Source organism: Anomaloglossus baeobatrachus, chromosome 2, assembly GCF_048569485.1.
Source record: "Anomaloglossus baeobatrachus isolate aAnoBae1 chromosome 2, aAnoBae1.hap1, whole genome shotgun sequence".
Classification (NCBI taxonomy): domain Eukaryota; kingdom Metazoa; phylum Chordata; class Amphibia; order Anura; family Aromobatidae; genus Anomaloglossus; species Anomaloglossus baeobatrachus.
In genome coordinates, this window is record NC_134354.1 from 192,828,645 (window position 1) to 192,845,887 (window position 17,243).

Here is a 17,243-nt window from a genome sequence, read left to right on the forward strand (position 1 = left end):
AGCTTAAAGCAGGTTTCCCAGTATGTGAGATGTAATGATACAGCTCTGATCTCCTGGTCTAACCTCCTACATGAGTCAGTGTGGAGGGAGGGGCAGTGCAACTGAGTTTACCTCTGTCACATTACAAACCCTTCTGTCAGCTCTCCTCCTTTCATAACATGGTCCTTTCTTTGTGCAGCCCCTTCCCTTGCACTACCTATCAAAACATGTGTCAGTATTCACTCTTATGTCTGCTATGCTCAGGCATTTTGTAATCAGTCTGAAGTGAGATCAGAGCTGTGATAATGTCTAACACAGGAGTGACTACTGCTGGAGACATAATTACAACCCGGAGCTCACTGAGGATCGATTAAAAGTTGAGCACAACAGACATAAGCGATTACTGACATATTTCCAAACAGACAGTGTGGGAGGAGGGGAGAACAGCAGAGGTGACAGTGCGAGGAAAGGAGGATAATTTATTGAAGGGTTTGGAATGTGACACAGCTAAACTCAGCTGCACTGCCCTTCCCCCACAATGACTCATGCAGGAGGTTAGACCAGGAGATCAGGCTGTTTGATTACATCTCACACACTGAGAAATCTACTCTGAGACATTGTGGGATGGGTTTTTCTTCTCATTCCTGAGTATTGCTGCTTTCTTACAATTTCTCAACATCATTCAGAGAGAAGATCATATCCCTCAGTGTAAAAATGTAAAGAAAATTTACTCAATAGGGGCCAAATACTTTAATTGCTAATATCTTTGCATTGGAGAGGCGAAATAAAAAAAGTTTTATTTCACTCTGCAGCCACTATTTCATCATGTTTACAGTTAACATGAAACATTTAGAGAAAGGTCTTAAAGGTCCTTTTCATCCAACAGCTATCTAGGTTATGGTTAGCTTGTCAATGTGGGGGGAAAGATCTTGCGCTATGTGGTCAATAATGCTTACAGATGTTGAACTGTTATGGCTGGTGATGATGACCTACAATCTTGTCTCATAGGAAAAAGTAATGGATGATATTATCATTCTTCTTCTTGGCAATAAAATAGACTGTGATGCTGAAAGACAGGTCACATTCGATGACGGAAAGAACTTGGCTGAGGTATGAGTATATTCCCTAATAATGACTATTCTCCGCTCTGTCTGGAACTGTGTGAATAGAGGTGTTGTCTCTTTTGTGCACACAGAATATTAAAAACAACAGCATATTTGCTGACTTTTCGGTACAGTAATATGCTAATATTTTTCATTATGTGTCCTTCCTTATTGATGCCCATTCCTTTGCTTTTGCAGTGGCTTTGCCACCAGTGTCTTTTCACTTCTTTTAGCTGCTTCGTGACTTTCAAAGCCTGAAGCTAAGAAGAGACGCTGACAAAGACTGAAGATATAAACAGAATGTCATTTGTCATTGCTGTACATACTGTATGCTCATTGTATTTAGCATTTATTGAGCACTTTTACAGGCAGATTCCAGGTGGAATCTGTGTGAAAAAGGCATCATGTGCACGTACCTTTTAAGTTATGTGCCCATGTGATGCCCTGGGCAAGCCAGGGGTCACAGGTCACAACACCACCACACACCCCACATTCCCTGCAGGAACACCAAGGTCAGAACACAAATCCTTGTTGCCCTCCTCCAGGGGCTGATGTTCACACCAGGGGGTGGGCCAGGCGGTTGGCTCCACCCACCGAGGAGTTCACAGTCCTGGAGGCGGGAAAACCAGACAGTTTAGTTTTGAGAGTTGACGAGAGTAGAAGGAAGTGGTAGAGGAGCAAGTGAGAAGGGTAGAAGTGAAGGAAAGTGACAGCAACTGAGCCTGAAGTTGGTCCGGGTGTGTGCCCCGGACTGAGACAGCAAGGTTGACAGACGGCGGTGACCATCTGCAGGAGAGGCTGATCGGAGGTTGCCAAAAGGACCGTGGACGGGTGGTGGCCCGGCGGTACCGGAGCGGTATACAAAGAGAACCCAGCACCATTGGCAGGGGCCTTTTGGATCCCGGCAAGGCTAGGAGTCGCCGTAATTTGCCAAATCCGTCAGTGAAGGGGACCTTCGGGTCTCCCAGCAGCAAAGTCCCGATTGAAGGCAACAGTCCAACCGTGAAGGGGAGACACCTCCACCGCCAAGGCACCAGTTTCCCAGGGCCAGCGCCTGCGGGCAAGAGAGGGGCTCCTCCAGCTCATATCCAAGCTGGGGAACGGGTTACCGGTGGGAATCCATTGCTACCAACAACCGTTTCTAGGTGCAGGGAAGAGACAGTCACCGCTAACTTGCAGGGAACATCTACACCGCAGCCGTCCGAGGGACCCGTCCAACCAGCCGTTTGTTTACCGTGAACTGTGTCATCATCCTTGGGCTGAGTGAGTACCTCCGTGCCGTGCAGCACAGCGCTGCCCCTGCGTCCCTGCACCTCCACAGGCCCCATAACCCGCCTGTCCACCGCCCTAACCCCCCCGTCATCGGGCCCCGGGACCACCAACCCCCCTACCCACGGAGGGGCAAACCAACATCTAGCTGCTCCATACCACCACTCCCGGGATCCCCAGACAGAGCAGCGGTGGTGTCCACACAATCACCACAACTATGGGTGGCGTCACGGACATTAATCAAATCCCCCACCAACAAATCACCCCTTTCACTCACGGGCGAGGAGCGCCGCTCGAGTCCCCGGGATCTGGCCCATCGCTCGAGCCACCGAGCAGCAGCAGCAGCCGCAGAGCAGCGGCGGCCGGACCCGAGCAGGGGGGAGAGCGCAGCGTTGACACCCTCCTCCCCGCCCGCGACACCCACAGTGAGGTTTTTATCATTTTGTTGACTATGCATATTTTTGCTGAGTCAAAAATGCAGCACTTTACAATTCAAGCAAAGTGGAAGAGTTTTATAAAAAACTCATGTCCACTGTGCTTCTTTTTTATACTGCTGGTCAACCGCAGACCTGGAATTTCACACGAGCGATGATGTCAGTCACTGAGTCACTGCTCGTGAGAAACTCCTGGCTGACCGACAATAGCCTAGTCTCTCTATCTCTCTCCTGTGTGTGTGTGTCTGTTTTTTTTTAACTCTATGCTTGCCTGGTTAATAACGGGGGTGTCTGATAGACACTTATCCATTAATAACCTCTGGGCTTGATGCCAGCTGTCAATTCACAGCTGACATCAACTCCATAAGTATTACCCCTATTGACACTGCACCACGACAATCAGGAAGAGCCAGGCGAAGCACCAAAGTTAGCTCATTTAATGCATGTGCCATTTTTGGGGTGGCTGTGGGCTACTATTTTCAGACTGGGTGGTGCCAAATTACCATGGGCCCTCCCAGCCTGATAATACCACCCCCCAGCTGTCTGCTTTACCTTAGCTGGTTATCCAAAATAGGGTGGAGCCCACTACATTTTTTTTAAAATTATTTGTTTAAATAATTAAAAAATAGGCAAGAGCCCACATCATTTTTTTCTTTATTGTTCACAACACCACACAGGCAACTTTTGCATGCAATAAATATACAGACTGGGTAACATGGTGCATCGGCCAATCACAGCAATGCCAATACTCTGCATGGCTGTGATGGATGAGAGTCTGCAGGTCATCGTGACAAATAGGACTGTATTAAGCATTATTCTATATTGGTTTCTGGAAAGGGGGTCTTACTGCCCTATCACACAAAACCCTCTGTAGCCATGACCAAGTATTGCTGCACTGGTCCCCCAAAAAAGTAGCCAGCATAAGAAAACAACATTGGCCCAAATTCATCATTGCCAGTGTGCCTTATTTTATCTTATTTTGTGTTTTCCACCTTTTTTTTGTTTTTTTGTTTGCACCCAATTCATTATAATATTTGCGCCATATTTTAAGACTATTTTATACATCATCACATGTTTTTTGTTTGTTTTCCTGTTCACGAGTGGAGTCTAGCAATTCCAGTTGTCTTTGCATCAATTGTAACTTTTTAAAAAGTCCAAAATTGAGTGCAAGTTCACTCCGGTCCAACTTGTGTATTTGTTGTGTACGCTAGTGCGAGGGTATAAGTTTTTATGACTTCTGGAGCAAACAGTCACAAAAACAGTTAAAAACAGGAAGAAAAAACATTTTTGACCAGATTCTTAAATCATGTTCATTATTTTCTTATGTACAGTTGAAACCAGAAGTTTGCATACACTATCTAAAAAGACACATCTGCATGTTTTTCTCACTGAGATGAAATCAGAATAAACCTTTCCTGTTTTAGGTCAATTAGGAACCAAAATTATTTATATTTGCCAAAGTGAGAGAGAGAGAGTTTTAAGGCATTTTTACTACTTTCTGCAGTCAAAAATTTACATACATTTTATTAGTATTTGGTAGCATTGCCCTTAAACTGTTTGACTTGAGTCAAACATTTTGGTTATCCTTCCACAAGCTTGTCACAATAGTTGGTAGGAATTTGGGCCCATTCCTCATGACAGAAATGGAGTTACTGAGCAATGTTTGTAGGTCGCCTTGCTCGCACCTGCCTTTTCAGCTTTGCCCATACATTTTCAATAGGATTGAGATCAGGGCTTTGTGATGGCCACTCCAAAACATTGACTTTGTTATCCTTAAGCCACTTTGTAACTGGATTGGCAGTATGCTTCGAGCCATTGTCCATCTGGAAGACCCATTTCCACCTAAGCTTTAAGCTCCTGGCTGATGTCTTGAGATGGTGCTTCAGTATTGGTACATTATTGTAATTTATGTTGTTTGTATAGTTTACTGTACAGTTCTTCTTTATGTCCTTTTATAATGTTTCAGGATCTCGGATTCGCCTTCTAGGTTGTTTTCTTCTTTCCTCATGATGCCATCTATTTTGTGAAGTGCACCAGTCCCTTCTGCAGCAAAACAACTCCACAACTTGTGTTTCCAAGTTTGGATGGTGTTCTTAGGCTTCAAAGCTTCTCTCTTTTTCCTCCTAAAGTAACGATTGTCATTATGCCCAAACACTTACATTTTAGTTTTGTCAGTCCACAGAACATCTCTCCAAAAATTAAGTTCTTTGTTCCTGTGTGCATTTGCAAACATTAATCTGACTTTTTTATGTTTGGAGTAATGGCTTCTTCCTGGCAGAGTGGCCTTTCATCTCATGTTCATACAGTAATTGTTTCATTGTGGATAATGACACAATCTCACCAGCTTCCACCAGCATCTTCACAAGGTCTTTTGCTTTTGTTCTTGGGCTGATCTACACATGTCTGACGAAAGCACGTTAATCTCTGGTACACAAAACCCATCTCCTTCCTGAGCTGTGTGATTGCTGGATATTCCCATCTTGTTTGCGCTTGCGTATAATTGTTTGTACAGAAAAACGAGGCACCTTCAGGTATCTGGAAATTGCACTCAAGGATGAACCGACTTGTGCAATTCCAAAATTCTCTTCCTGAGATCTTGGAAGATTTATTTTGAATTTCCCATGATGCTACACAAAGAAGCAGTGTGTTTCGGGTGTGCATTAAAATACATCCACAGGTGTGTCTCAAATTAACTCAGATATTGCCAATAAACATATCAGAAGCTTCCAAAGAGATGATATCATCATATGGGCTGTCCCATATTTTTAATGGAATACTACTCTTAGTGTACGTAAACTTTTGACTTTGCAGAAAGTAATAAAAATGCCTTAAAACATTCTCTCTCTCTCTTATTATTCTGGCATTTGGCAAATATATATAGTTTTGGTTCCTAATTGACCTAAAACGGGAAAGGTTTATTCTCACTTCATGTCAGATAGTTAGAAAAACATGCAGATGTGTCTTTTTAGATTGTGTTTGTTTCAACTGTATATAGAACACTGCTAATAATAAACTGAATGCCTAAAAGCCACTAGGTCACTGAAATGTGTAATCTCTATTCATAAAAATGCTCAGAAAGAAGAAATATGTGTTTATAAGTACATTTTTATACTCAGAGAAAAATCCCGGTTTTCCTGCACTCTGGGAAAAATTTCAGTTTGGCGCCACCTCTTATAGACTGTTTAACCCCTTAAGGACGAAGCCAGTTTTGTACTTAATGACCAGGCCATTTTTTGCAATTCTGACCAGTGTCACTTTATGAGGTCATAACTCTGGAACGCTTCAACGGATCCCGGTGATTCTGACATTGTTTTTTCGTGACATATTGTACTTCATGATAGTTATAAATTTAGAACGATATTTTTTGCTTTTATTTGTGAAAAAATCGGAAATTTGATGAAAATTTTGAAAATTTTGCAATTTTCAAACTTTTAATTTTTATGCCCTTAACCCAGAGAGTTATGTCACACAAAACAGTTAATAAATAACATTTCCCACATGTCTACTTTACATTAGCGCAATTTCTGAAACAAAATGTTTTGGGGTTAGGAAGTTAGAAGGGGTCAAAGTTCATCAGCAATTTCCCATTTTTTCAACAAAATTCACAAAACCATTTTTTTAGGGACCACATCACATTTGAAGTGACTTTGAGAGGCCTAAGTGACAGAAAATACCTAAAAGTGACACCATTCTCAAAACAGCACGCCTCAAAGTACTCAAAACCACATCCAAGAAGTTTATTAACCCTTCAGGTGCTTCACAGGAACTAAAGCAAAGTGGAATGAAAAAAAGCAAAAAATAAAATTTTACCTAAAATGTTGCTCTACCCCAAATTTATTCACTTTTAGAAGAAATAACACAACAAAATGAACCCCAAAACTTGTTACCCACTTTCTTATGAACGCGCCAATACCCCACATGTGGTCAGAAACCTTTGTTTGGACAAATGGGAGGGCTCGGAACAGAAGGAGCAATATTTGAATTTTGGAAAGCAAATTTGGCTGAAATAGATTGCGGGCACCATGTTGCATTTACATGTCCGCCAAGGTACCTAAACAGCAGAAACCCCTTACAAGTGACACCATTTTGGAAACTAGACCCCTTAAGGCTTCTATCTAGGGGTATAGTGAGCATTTTGGATCCACAGGTACTTCACAGATTTTGATAACGTTACGTTGTCACATTGAAAATTTTCATTTTTTTCTCAAAAATGTTGCTTTAGCATCAATTTTTTCACTTTTTCAAGAGGTGATTCCAAAAATGTGACCCCAATGTTTGTTACCCACTTTTTTATGAGCGCGGTGATACCTCACTTGTGGTCTGAAACCTTTGTTTGGAGAAATGGGAGGGCTTGGAACGGAAGGAGCAATATTTGAATTTTGGAAAGGAAATTTGGCTGAAAAAGATTGCGGGCACCATGTCGCATTTGGAGGACCCCTAAGGTACGTAAACAGCAAAAAAACACCACAAGTGACCCCATATTGGAAACTAGGCCCCTCAAGGAATTTATCTTGATGTTTGGTGAGTACCCTGAACCCCCAGGTGCTTTACAGAAGTTTATAACGTTGAGCCATGAAAATAAAAAAATAAAATTTTACCACAAAATTGTTACTTCAACCAGGTAGCTTTTTTTTTCACAAGGGTAACAGGAAAAAAATCACCATGAAATTTATTGCGCAATTTCTTCTGAGTTTGTTGATATCTTGTATGTGGTGGAAATCAACTGTTTGGGCACACTACAGGGCTCAGAAGAGAAGGAGTGCAATTTGACTGCAAAATTGGCTGGAATCAATAGCGGACGCCATGTTGCATTAGGAGAACCCCTGAGGTGACCAAGCAGTGGAGGTCCCCCACAAGTGACCTCATTCTGGAAATAAGACCCCTCAAGGCTTTAATCTAGGTGTATATTGAGCATTTTGAATCCACGAATACTTCACAGAATTTGATAAGCTTAGGTTGCCATATTGAAATTTTCATTTTTTTCACAAAAATGTTGATTTAGCGACACATTTTTCACTTTTTCAAGAGGCAACAACAAAACGTGTACCCCACAGGTTGTTATCTAATTTCTTGTGAGCGCAGGGATACCCCACATGTGGCCAAAAACCTTTGTTTGGATAAATGGGAGGGCTTGGAATGGAAGGAGCACCATTTGAATTTTGGAAAAGTTGAAGTAAATTGCGCGCACCATGTCACATTAGCAGGGCCCCTTGGGCACCTATACATTAGAAACCCCCCACAAGTGACCTCATTTTGGAAACTGGACCCCTCAAGGATTTTATTCAGGATTATAGTAAACATTTTGAATCCACAGGTACTTCACAAAACTGTTGCTGTAGCAAAAAATTTCTCACTGTTAAGGGGGCTTTACACGCTGCGACATCGCTAATGCGGAGTCGTTAGGGTCACGGAATTGGTGACGCACATCCGGCCGCATTAGCAATGTTGCTGCGTGTGACACCGATGAGCGATTTTGCATCGTTGCAAAAAACGTGCAAAATCGCTCATCGGTGACATGGGGGTCCATTCTCGATTATCGTTACTGCAGCAGTAACGATGTAGTTCGTCGCTCCTGCGGCAGCACACATCGCTATGTGTGACGCCGCAGGAACGAGGAACCTCTCCTTACCTGCCTCCCGGCCGCTATGAGGAAGGAAGGAGGTGGGCGGGATGTTCCGGCCACTCATCTCCGCCCCTCCGCTTCTATTGGGCGGCCGCTCAGTGACGTCACTGTGACGCCACACGGACCGCCCCCTTAGAAAGGAGGCGGTTCGCCGGTCACAGCGACGTCGCCGGGCAGGTAAGTATGTGTGACGCATCTGCGCGATGTTGTGCGGCACGGGCAGCGATTGCCCGTGTCGCACAACAGATGGGGGCGGGTACCCACGCTAGCGATATCGGGACCGATATCGCAGCGTGTAAAGTAGCCTTTAGGCTATGTGGCCATGATCCAGCGACACGGCGTCTAGTACCCAGTGTCAGCCTCCTGCAGAAATGTGAGTGTTGTCCACGGGAGAACGCAGCTGCCCATGCCCACGATTTGGGTTCAGGCTGCTGTGGACTTTAGTTCTATTCTACCTGCAAAGAACACTCATCTCCGCAGCATAAATTGACATCCTGAGGCTCGGGAAGCTGCGCCACAGGTCGATTTATGCTGCGGAGAAAAGAAACACAGTGGGCACGGGATTTCTAAAAATCCTGCCACTGTGCTTCTACTGCACAACGCAGCGTTATGGACGCAGGGAAAACACTCTGCGCCCAAAACGTTGCAAACCCTGATTGTGGGCACACAGCGTAAAATGCTACAATGGATGAATGGATAGATGTCAAACATATATAACGTCCCACCCCCCTGCATATTCTAAGCTGGCGCCCTTTAGTGCCTTTCATGTGACACTAAAGGATGCCTAGCCTTGTATTTAGCCCAAAAAAAAAAAAAAGAATTAAAATAAATGACGTGGGGTCCCCCCTATTTTTGATAGCCAGCTAGGGTAATGCAGACAGCTGTAGCCTGCAAACCACAGCTGACAGCTTCATCTTGTCTGGTGATCAATTTGGAGGGCTCCCCAAGCTGTTTTTTTTTTTTAATTATTTATAAATAAATAATTAAAAAAAAAAAACAAACGTGGGGTCCCCCCAAATTAGATCACCAGCCAAGGTGAAGCTGACAGCTGGGGTCTGGTATTCTCAGGATGGGAAGAGCCACGGTTATTGGACTCTTCCCAGCCTAAAAATAGCAGGCCGCAGCCGCCCCAGAAGTGGCGCATCCATTAGATGCGCCAATTCTGGCGCTTCGCCCCAGCTCATCCCGCGCCCTGGTGCGTTGGCTAACGGGGTAATGAATGGGGTTGATACCAGGTGTGTAATGTCACCTGGCATCAAGCCCAGCAATTAGTTATGTCACGGCGTCTATCAGATACCCGACATAACTAATTGACAGTAATAAAAAAAAAATTGACAACAAAAAAAAATTTATTTGAAAAAACACTCCCCAAAACATTCCCTGATTGACCAATTTATTGAAAAGAAAAAAAAAAAATCCACAATAATCCATTTGGACGTCCCACGTCGCCTCTGGACCTTCTAGAATATGGGGGACACGTTCAGGGAACGTATCCCCCATTTTCTAGGAGGGCAGATCCTCCATTTGAGGAGAGTGGGTGCAAAGAATCTGCACCCACCCTCCCTGGGTCACAGCTGCAGAGTGCGAGCAGCCAGCGTCCTGAACACAGGAAGCTGTCAGCCGCGCTCTGCTCATGTGACCGGAGTCTGCTGAGAAGGAGCCGGAGGAGGGGGCCGCGGGGGATCAGAGCTGCGACAGGTATGTATGACACCGGGGGACACCGGGGAACACCAGGGGGGGGTGGGGGGGACCCGGCAGGGCCTAGGGAGCAGGTTTCTGTCGTATGTGTTATGGCACATACGACAGAAACCATAGGAACAGTGGAAATGCGGCCGGCGCGCTGCTGTGATCGCCGGTGCGCGCGGCCATCTTGGATTTTCGGGAGGGGGTTGGGGGTCGGGGGGGGGCACTTTGGGGACACCGGGGGACCGGAGGGAACCGGGAAAAAGATTTATCTCCCATCTGGCATGTTTGATCATGCCAGATGGGAGATAAATCATTTTTTACCGGCGCGGTCATTTACTATAACTTGATGATCGGTATACGGTGTATACCGGTCATCAGGTGAGCGGGGACCGGAAAAACCGGCCCGAATCATGATCTCCAGGGTCTCAGCTACCCCCGGCAGCTGAGACCCCGGAAATTTTCTGACTCTGGGGGGCGCCAGACCCTTTTTTCCGACCGCTGTTAAAAAGCGGCGGATCGGAAAAAGTACCCTTATTTACCGCCGTTAAAAGGCGTATCGGCGGTCGTAAAGGGGTTAAGTTGTTTTGAGAAGCTCAAATACAATTTGCATACTTACAATCAAATGCTTAGTAGCTGCTCTTCCTAATTCTCTGAATGTTTAGTAAAAACTACAGCTCTTGCTTTATTGAGAGAAGTAGGAAGATAAGCTGTTTGTCATAAGAGTGCAAATATGAAAATTATATGTCATAATCGCTGGAATCAGCAAGCAAAGCCAAATGCTGGCAGTGAGTATACATGTTGTTTGGATTTGGTATATTACAGTGCATAATTTTATAATGAATGCTCCTAACATAAATACAAATCTAGTAACTCTTATCTAGTCAGATGGCACAATATTTTATTAACAAAGCCATGAATCCAGTTATCTGACAAGTTATGGATGGTTACATGTGTACAGAATCAGAGCTAAGCACAAAAATGCATTGCCATAACCAACAACAGTACAGAAAAACCCATCAGTGGAGGAATATAGCACCAGAACCATCATCAGTACACAAATACAACACCAAACATAGCACAGCAATCACACGTTTCTTACTCCACACTGTCCCCTACATATTAATCTTACTTAGTGACCCTTCACACATTTTCTCCAGTCCCATACTGTCTCCTCACATATTTCTCCCCTCCTCATACTGTCTATGAAGACATTTCCCCAATCATAATTTATGCAAAAAAGTGTAATAAATTATGAGAGAAATGCACTTTAGAATTTGACTACAATACATTTCTAATTTTGGTGCACATCTCTTAATTCATTTTGGCACATCTTACTTCAAGGCACACTTTATCAAGAATGGCATACAAAACACGACTCTTCATGAATTAGGGCCAATGACTTGGTACATTTATAAAACTCATGGTCTAAATAATAAAATGGCAAGTGCTTTCTCAAAGGTACCTGAAAGATTGAGATAATGTATCTACTTATTATACAAGCGATGTAATAAAAAAAATGCCTTTTTCTTCCAGGAGCACAAGCTATTATTCACAGAATGCAGTGCTGCATCAGGAAAAAACATCACTGAATCACTGATACAGATAGTCAGGTAATAAAATTCTATGCAGTTACGTAATTGCCAACAGTCCCATATTTGCAGAGACTGTCCTGATTTTTAAAGCAATCTCAGCATATTCAGGGCTTTCAAGAGCCTAAAATGGGGTGAGACTACTGTATGTAAAAGGTGGACTTGTTGGGTTTGGGGTGTTCCTGCTAGAGATTGGGACATTCCTTGGTGGTACTGGGATAGAACTTAAAGAGCTTTTCTCAACATGAATCTTGAGAAGCGCATCGTTTGAAGTCTTATTGCTTTGTTGCTTTGTTGGGTATTGTGCTCTCCTGGAGATTGACAGTTCATACCATTGGCATTGTAATGTCACTAGTCTAATCTGTGATCTCCTCCTGGCTGCTAGCAGAGCAGCTTTTTCTCTGTAGCATGGGCAAAATACAGGAAGACTGAGGCTGGTCATATCCTGCAATCCAGATGACTTCAGAGCAACATGAGCAGGCTGTAAAGAATAGAGCCTGCTTTCACTATGCATTCCTCAGCTAGATAACCAGCCAACCTGAGACTGGAGGTTAGCGGGTACTCTAGGCAATGAAATGTATACTTAAAAAATTTTAAAAAAAGGTTATAGTATGGTGCCCGAGTAACAAGATACTCAATCAAGTACCGAGCTTCTCACGCACCAGCCTGCTTAAGGCTACGTTCACACAGTGCATCAAGAAGCAGCGTTTTTGGCCCCAAAAAAACGCACAAGAAACGCACGAGCGGCAAAAACGCATTCTTGACGTGTTTTTGCTGCATTTTGCCTAATGCGTTTTTTAAGTCAAATCTATTGACTGGAAGGGCTCAAAAATGCTGGAAAAACTCAAAAATAATTGACATGCTGCATCTTCAAAAATGCAGCCAAGATGCAGACAAAAAAAGATGCAGTGTGGACAGCAAAATAGAAATCTCATAGACTTTTCTGGGAGAAGGAAATGCATGCATTTAGGTGCATCTTTGTGACTTCACAAATGCACCAAAAATGCAGTAAAAGATGCAGTGTGCGAACATAGCCTAATTGAGTGCTGAGCAGTGTTGAGCATGCTTGCTCATCACTACTTAAATCTCAATATGTGCTGCCCCTGCCACCATTTATTGAAGACAGCTGGGAAATCAATCTGCGAACACACGCCTGCAGCAAGGACAGCACTGGCACAACATTTTAGACAGGAGGCAGGTTCCTCACAAAGCAGTGACCTTTCATTCACACACCAGAGGCAGGCAGAGTGGCCGAGGCAGGCGGAGTGGCCGAGGCAGGAGCAGAAGACCCATTGCACAGTTCCGCTCCATTGCAAATAAATCTTATTATCCAAAAACTTGAAATGCAGATTAAAGAACAACCACAAAGTGAATTTCTTCACTCAGGTATAACAGCGCCTTTATGGCCATGCCTTTACTTTAACTTGCAGATTCGGTCTGATAGGTTCTATTTATTAATTGATCTCTCCCTTTCATTGCACCTCAACCAGTAAACAAATGTTGAACAACTTGAAAATAGCCAATTCCCCCTCGCTACTGGCCTGAAATTGGCCAATATAATTAAGGCTTTAAATGTCTTTATTTTGCCAACAGTTATTACTAAAATTCGACTGATTGCAGAATACATGTCTAGGTGGATTGCCTAGACCAGTGGTCCTCAATCTTTATGAGCTGGGGAGCCACATTGACCTCTGAGAGAAGGTCGCAAGCCACATCCAGCTCCTGCCCCTTACAGTAGTGACACCCAGAGCCTTCATCACTGGTGTAATGACAGCCAAAGGTGAAATCACACTGAGGAAGTATTCCAAGATCCAGGGGATCCAAGCCTACCCACATCTAGACTTGCTCTTCTATGAGGAGCTACTCACAAAAGTCATCATCTGAAGACCTGCTCTTTATAGCTTTTTGCTTATGCACCAATCTGTCAGATGACCACGAGCCACACATCATAGGCCACATATGACTCCTGAGCTACAGGTTAGGGACTCCTGGCCTAGACTGTGCATAATTGTAGTATATTCATCAAATATGAGAAGTATTACCCATGTATGGGATTTTAAGCCAAAGGTCTCCTTCAAAAAGTATAGCCATGTAGGATTAAACGGTCTCTGTAACTCCATACCACACCATTGGCTTTCACGTATGCCTGGTGCCGCTTTACAGTGTCATGTCGAAAAGATTCTGCCTTGGAAATATGTCTAGCTGAATGGAGATGAAAAATATATCATCTGATGAAGAATGCCACAATTATTTTTCTATTGGATAGAATACTAACTGCAAACATAGTTGAAGGATACAATATTTTCATTAGAGGGGCATCGCAGATATTATATCTGTCTTGATATAGAGGGCACCTCATCAGGTAACATGGGCCAAAGTTTTATTAAATTGGTTTGGATGTTAAAATTAAAAACAAAATATAAAGGAAAAATGTAAATGTGTTTTTTTTCACTAGGTCCCTAAAAGAGCAAGAGGAGAAAATGAAAACTAATGTGGTAACATTAAAAAGATCTGAAATTTCGAAGAAAAGAAATTGTTGCACGTGAATCTCCATGTCGCCTGTATTAAAGATGATGATGATTGCTGAAGAAATGAGTAATAGCTCTGTTTTTCATGAAAGGAAGATATAACTTTAAATTGAAATTGATAAAGACCCATTTCCTTTTTTTTATTTTCCTTTCCTCATATGACGGAGGATACACCTGAAAAAACGCTCAACAAACGTTAAAAATAATATGAACTGCAAAGTAAAAATAACTTGCTGTTAATATGATCACTCTCTAGCACGTTTTTTAAGCGCCTCATGTTTGTAAAGACACAAGGCAATTAAAAGACGAGACTGATCTATTCTTCAAGTGGCCTATGCTTGGAAACCAATCACTAGTTGACACATTAAAGCCCCCAAAAAAAGACTGGTGTAGAAGCTATGGCTAAAATTGACTGAGAAGAAGCTACATGTAAAACACTGCCCACGTTTTCCTGTAGCAAAAGTTGTGTGCACATACCCTTAAAGGGAATTTGTCAGCAAGAGTTCACACTCCAAAATAATAATATTCACATGTAGCTCTTTCATAGATATCTAAATAAATACCTTTACATGGCCACTCCGTTCTTCCATTTCTTAGAAATCAGGGTTGGAATTGATCTGGAAATGGACATGGTATATTAGAAGCCTATGGCACTCCAGCTCTATTCCTCACCCAACTTCACATCCTCCTGCTTGGCTGACAACTCTTTAGCCTCAAGTCACACAGCGCTGGAGCGGAGGGTAGAGCTGGAGTAACAAAGTCTTTAGATCTACCATAGATTTCTCCGTTATAAAAAAAATGGACTAGCCAGGTAAATATATTGCTGGACTTGTCTTTGAAAGAGCTTCATGTGTATATAAATAGTTTGAGGTGTAAAATCCTGATGGCAAATTTCCTTTAGGTTAACTTTTCTGTTACATACATAGCTGCCAACTGTCCCAGATTCAGCAGTACTGTTCCAATTTGAGGGCTCAGAACTGCTGTCCTTTCAGTCAAGGTTTTTGTCCTGATTTCCTCTCACCTCTCCTCATAGGGTCCATAGCTGCTCCTCTTACTCAGGGACCAGGGTGGGTATCTCTCTGCACACATACATAATTTAAATACACAACTCACTTCTCTGGTCACCCAAAGACTGGAGCTCCCAACTCCATGCTCAAAGGCAGCAGCTCTACCAAAGAGCCACTGCCCACACTGGAAGAATTAGGAGCATTTGGTAGAATTTACCTATATTGCATGCAGGGAACCAAGAAGCAGATAATACAGGTACAGAAAAATACATATGTACATAGAAGTATATTTTTATGTATCTGTGTTCTAGAGGTGAAAAAAATAATCAGATTGTTTTGTTTCTGTAAAATTATTAAAATATTATAAAAAAAAAAACAAAAAAAAATTTCAAACATGTCAATTTCTTTCTAATTGCAAAAATGTACATTAGGTCATCAATGTCTGATCGGCCGGGCTCGGATACCCTACATCCTTGCCGATTAGCTGTTCACAGTGAAGGCAACAGCAGTAGGCAACTGGAAATGGTCAGTTCCAAAGCTACCCCATCAGCTGCTAGTGGCCTTTGCTGGATCCTGCACATCTGCCTCCTATTCAAATCACTAGGAGGTGGATGTGCACTACCAGACCGCAGCCGCTATCAGAAAGCAGAGAAACTCCAGAACTGAGCATTTCCTGCTGTCGACGGCGGCACCAGACGCAGGTGATCGGCGGGGGTGAATGGTGACGGACCCTGGCCAATCAAACATTGTGACCTATCCTAAGGATAGGTCATCAAAGTAAAAGTAGTGGATAACCACTTTAACACATAGCCATTAATGTCTTAACTGCTGGCAACGAAAATGAATACACCCATAAGTGAAAATGGCCAAACTGTGCCCAAAGTGTCAGTATTTTGTGTGGCCACTGCCTTTAGTCTTTTGGAAATGGAGTTTAATAATGCTTCACAGGTTGGCACTAGAGATGAGCGAACCGGTCCCGGTTCGGCTCGAGGTCGGTTCGCCGAACGGACCTCCCGTTCGAGTTCGGCTCGTCGAACGTTCGACGAACCGAACTCGAGCCAATAGGAAACAATGGCAGGCAATCACAAACACAGTAAAACACCTAGAAAACACCCTCAAAGGTGTCCAAAAGGTGACAAACAACTCAAACACATTGGAAAGTGACAAGGACATATACTCATGCGAAAACAAAACAGCTGGACAAGGAAAAAGAGGAGGACACACAGATATAGGCATGGCATGCCATTCTAAAATCATGTAAAACACCGCAAGGTGACTCCAAGCATAGTCTCCCTTTTTTTCCAAAAATTGGGCCCCACACCCACCCACCCATTCAGTGGCAGCAGTTGGGCCCCAGTTGTACAATTCACAGCTAGATTTGCAGCAAGCACATTCAAAAATACGCCATTCTTATCCGTCCCCAGGATGACACCGGGGTAGGTAGCAAAGTCTTTCCTGATCCCAGCTCTGTTCATCTTGGCTTCTTTTAAAAACACAGCAAGCAAGGGTTACTCCAAGCGGAGTCTCCCTTTTTTTCCAAAAATTGTGCCCCACACACACCCACCCATTCAGTGGCAGCACTTGTGCCCTAGTTGTACACTTCACAGCTAGATTTGCATCAAGCACATTCAAAAATACGCCATAATTAACTGTCCCCAGCATGACACCGGGGTAGGTAGCAAAGTCTTTCCTGATCCCAGCTCTGTTCATCTTGGCTTCTTTTAAAAACACAGCAAGCAAGGGTTACTCCAAGCGGAGTCTCCCTTTTTTTCCAAAAATTGGGCCCCACACACCCACCCATTCAGTGGCAGCACTTGTGCCCTAGTTGTACACTTCACAGCTACATTTGCATCAAGCACATTCCAAAATACGCCATTCTTATCCGTCCCCAGGATGACACCGGGGTAGGTAGCAAAGTCTTTCCTGATCCCAGCTCTGTTCATCTTGGCTTCTTTTAAAAACACAGCAAGCAAGGGTTACTCCAAGCGGAGTCTCCCTTTTTTTCCAAAAATTGGGCCCCACACA

At 43.4% G+C, this 17,243-nt stretch overlaps 1 protein-coding gene across 2 annotated transcripts in view; it reads left to right on the forward strand.

The window, feature by feature from the left end:
• Positions 1-16,163, forward strand: part of LOC142289165 (EF-hand calcium-binding domain-containing protein 4B-like) — a 150,877-nt gene extending 134,714 nt beyond the window's left edge. For both annotated transcript variants that reach the window (XM_075333575.1, XM_075333576.1), the window contains exons 14-16: positions 988-1,089; positions 11,628-11,704; positions 14,139-16,163. In XM_075333575.1, coding sequence (XP_075189690.1) covers positions 988-1,089; positions 11,628-11,704; positions 14,139-14,229 — 270 coding nt within the window. In that variant the 3' untranslated portion in view covers positions 14,230-16,163. The remainder of the gene's footprint in view (positions 1-987; positions 1,090-11,627; positions 11,705-14,138) is intronic.
• The last annotated feature ends 1,080 nt before the right edge of the window (positions 16,164-17,243 follow it).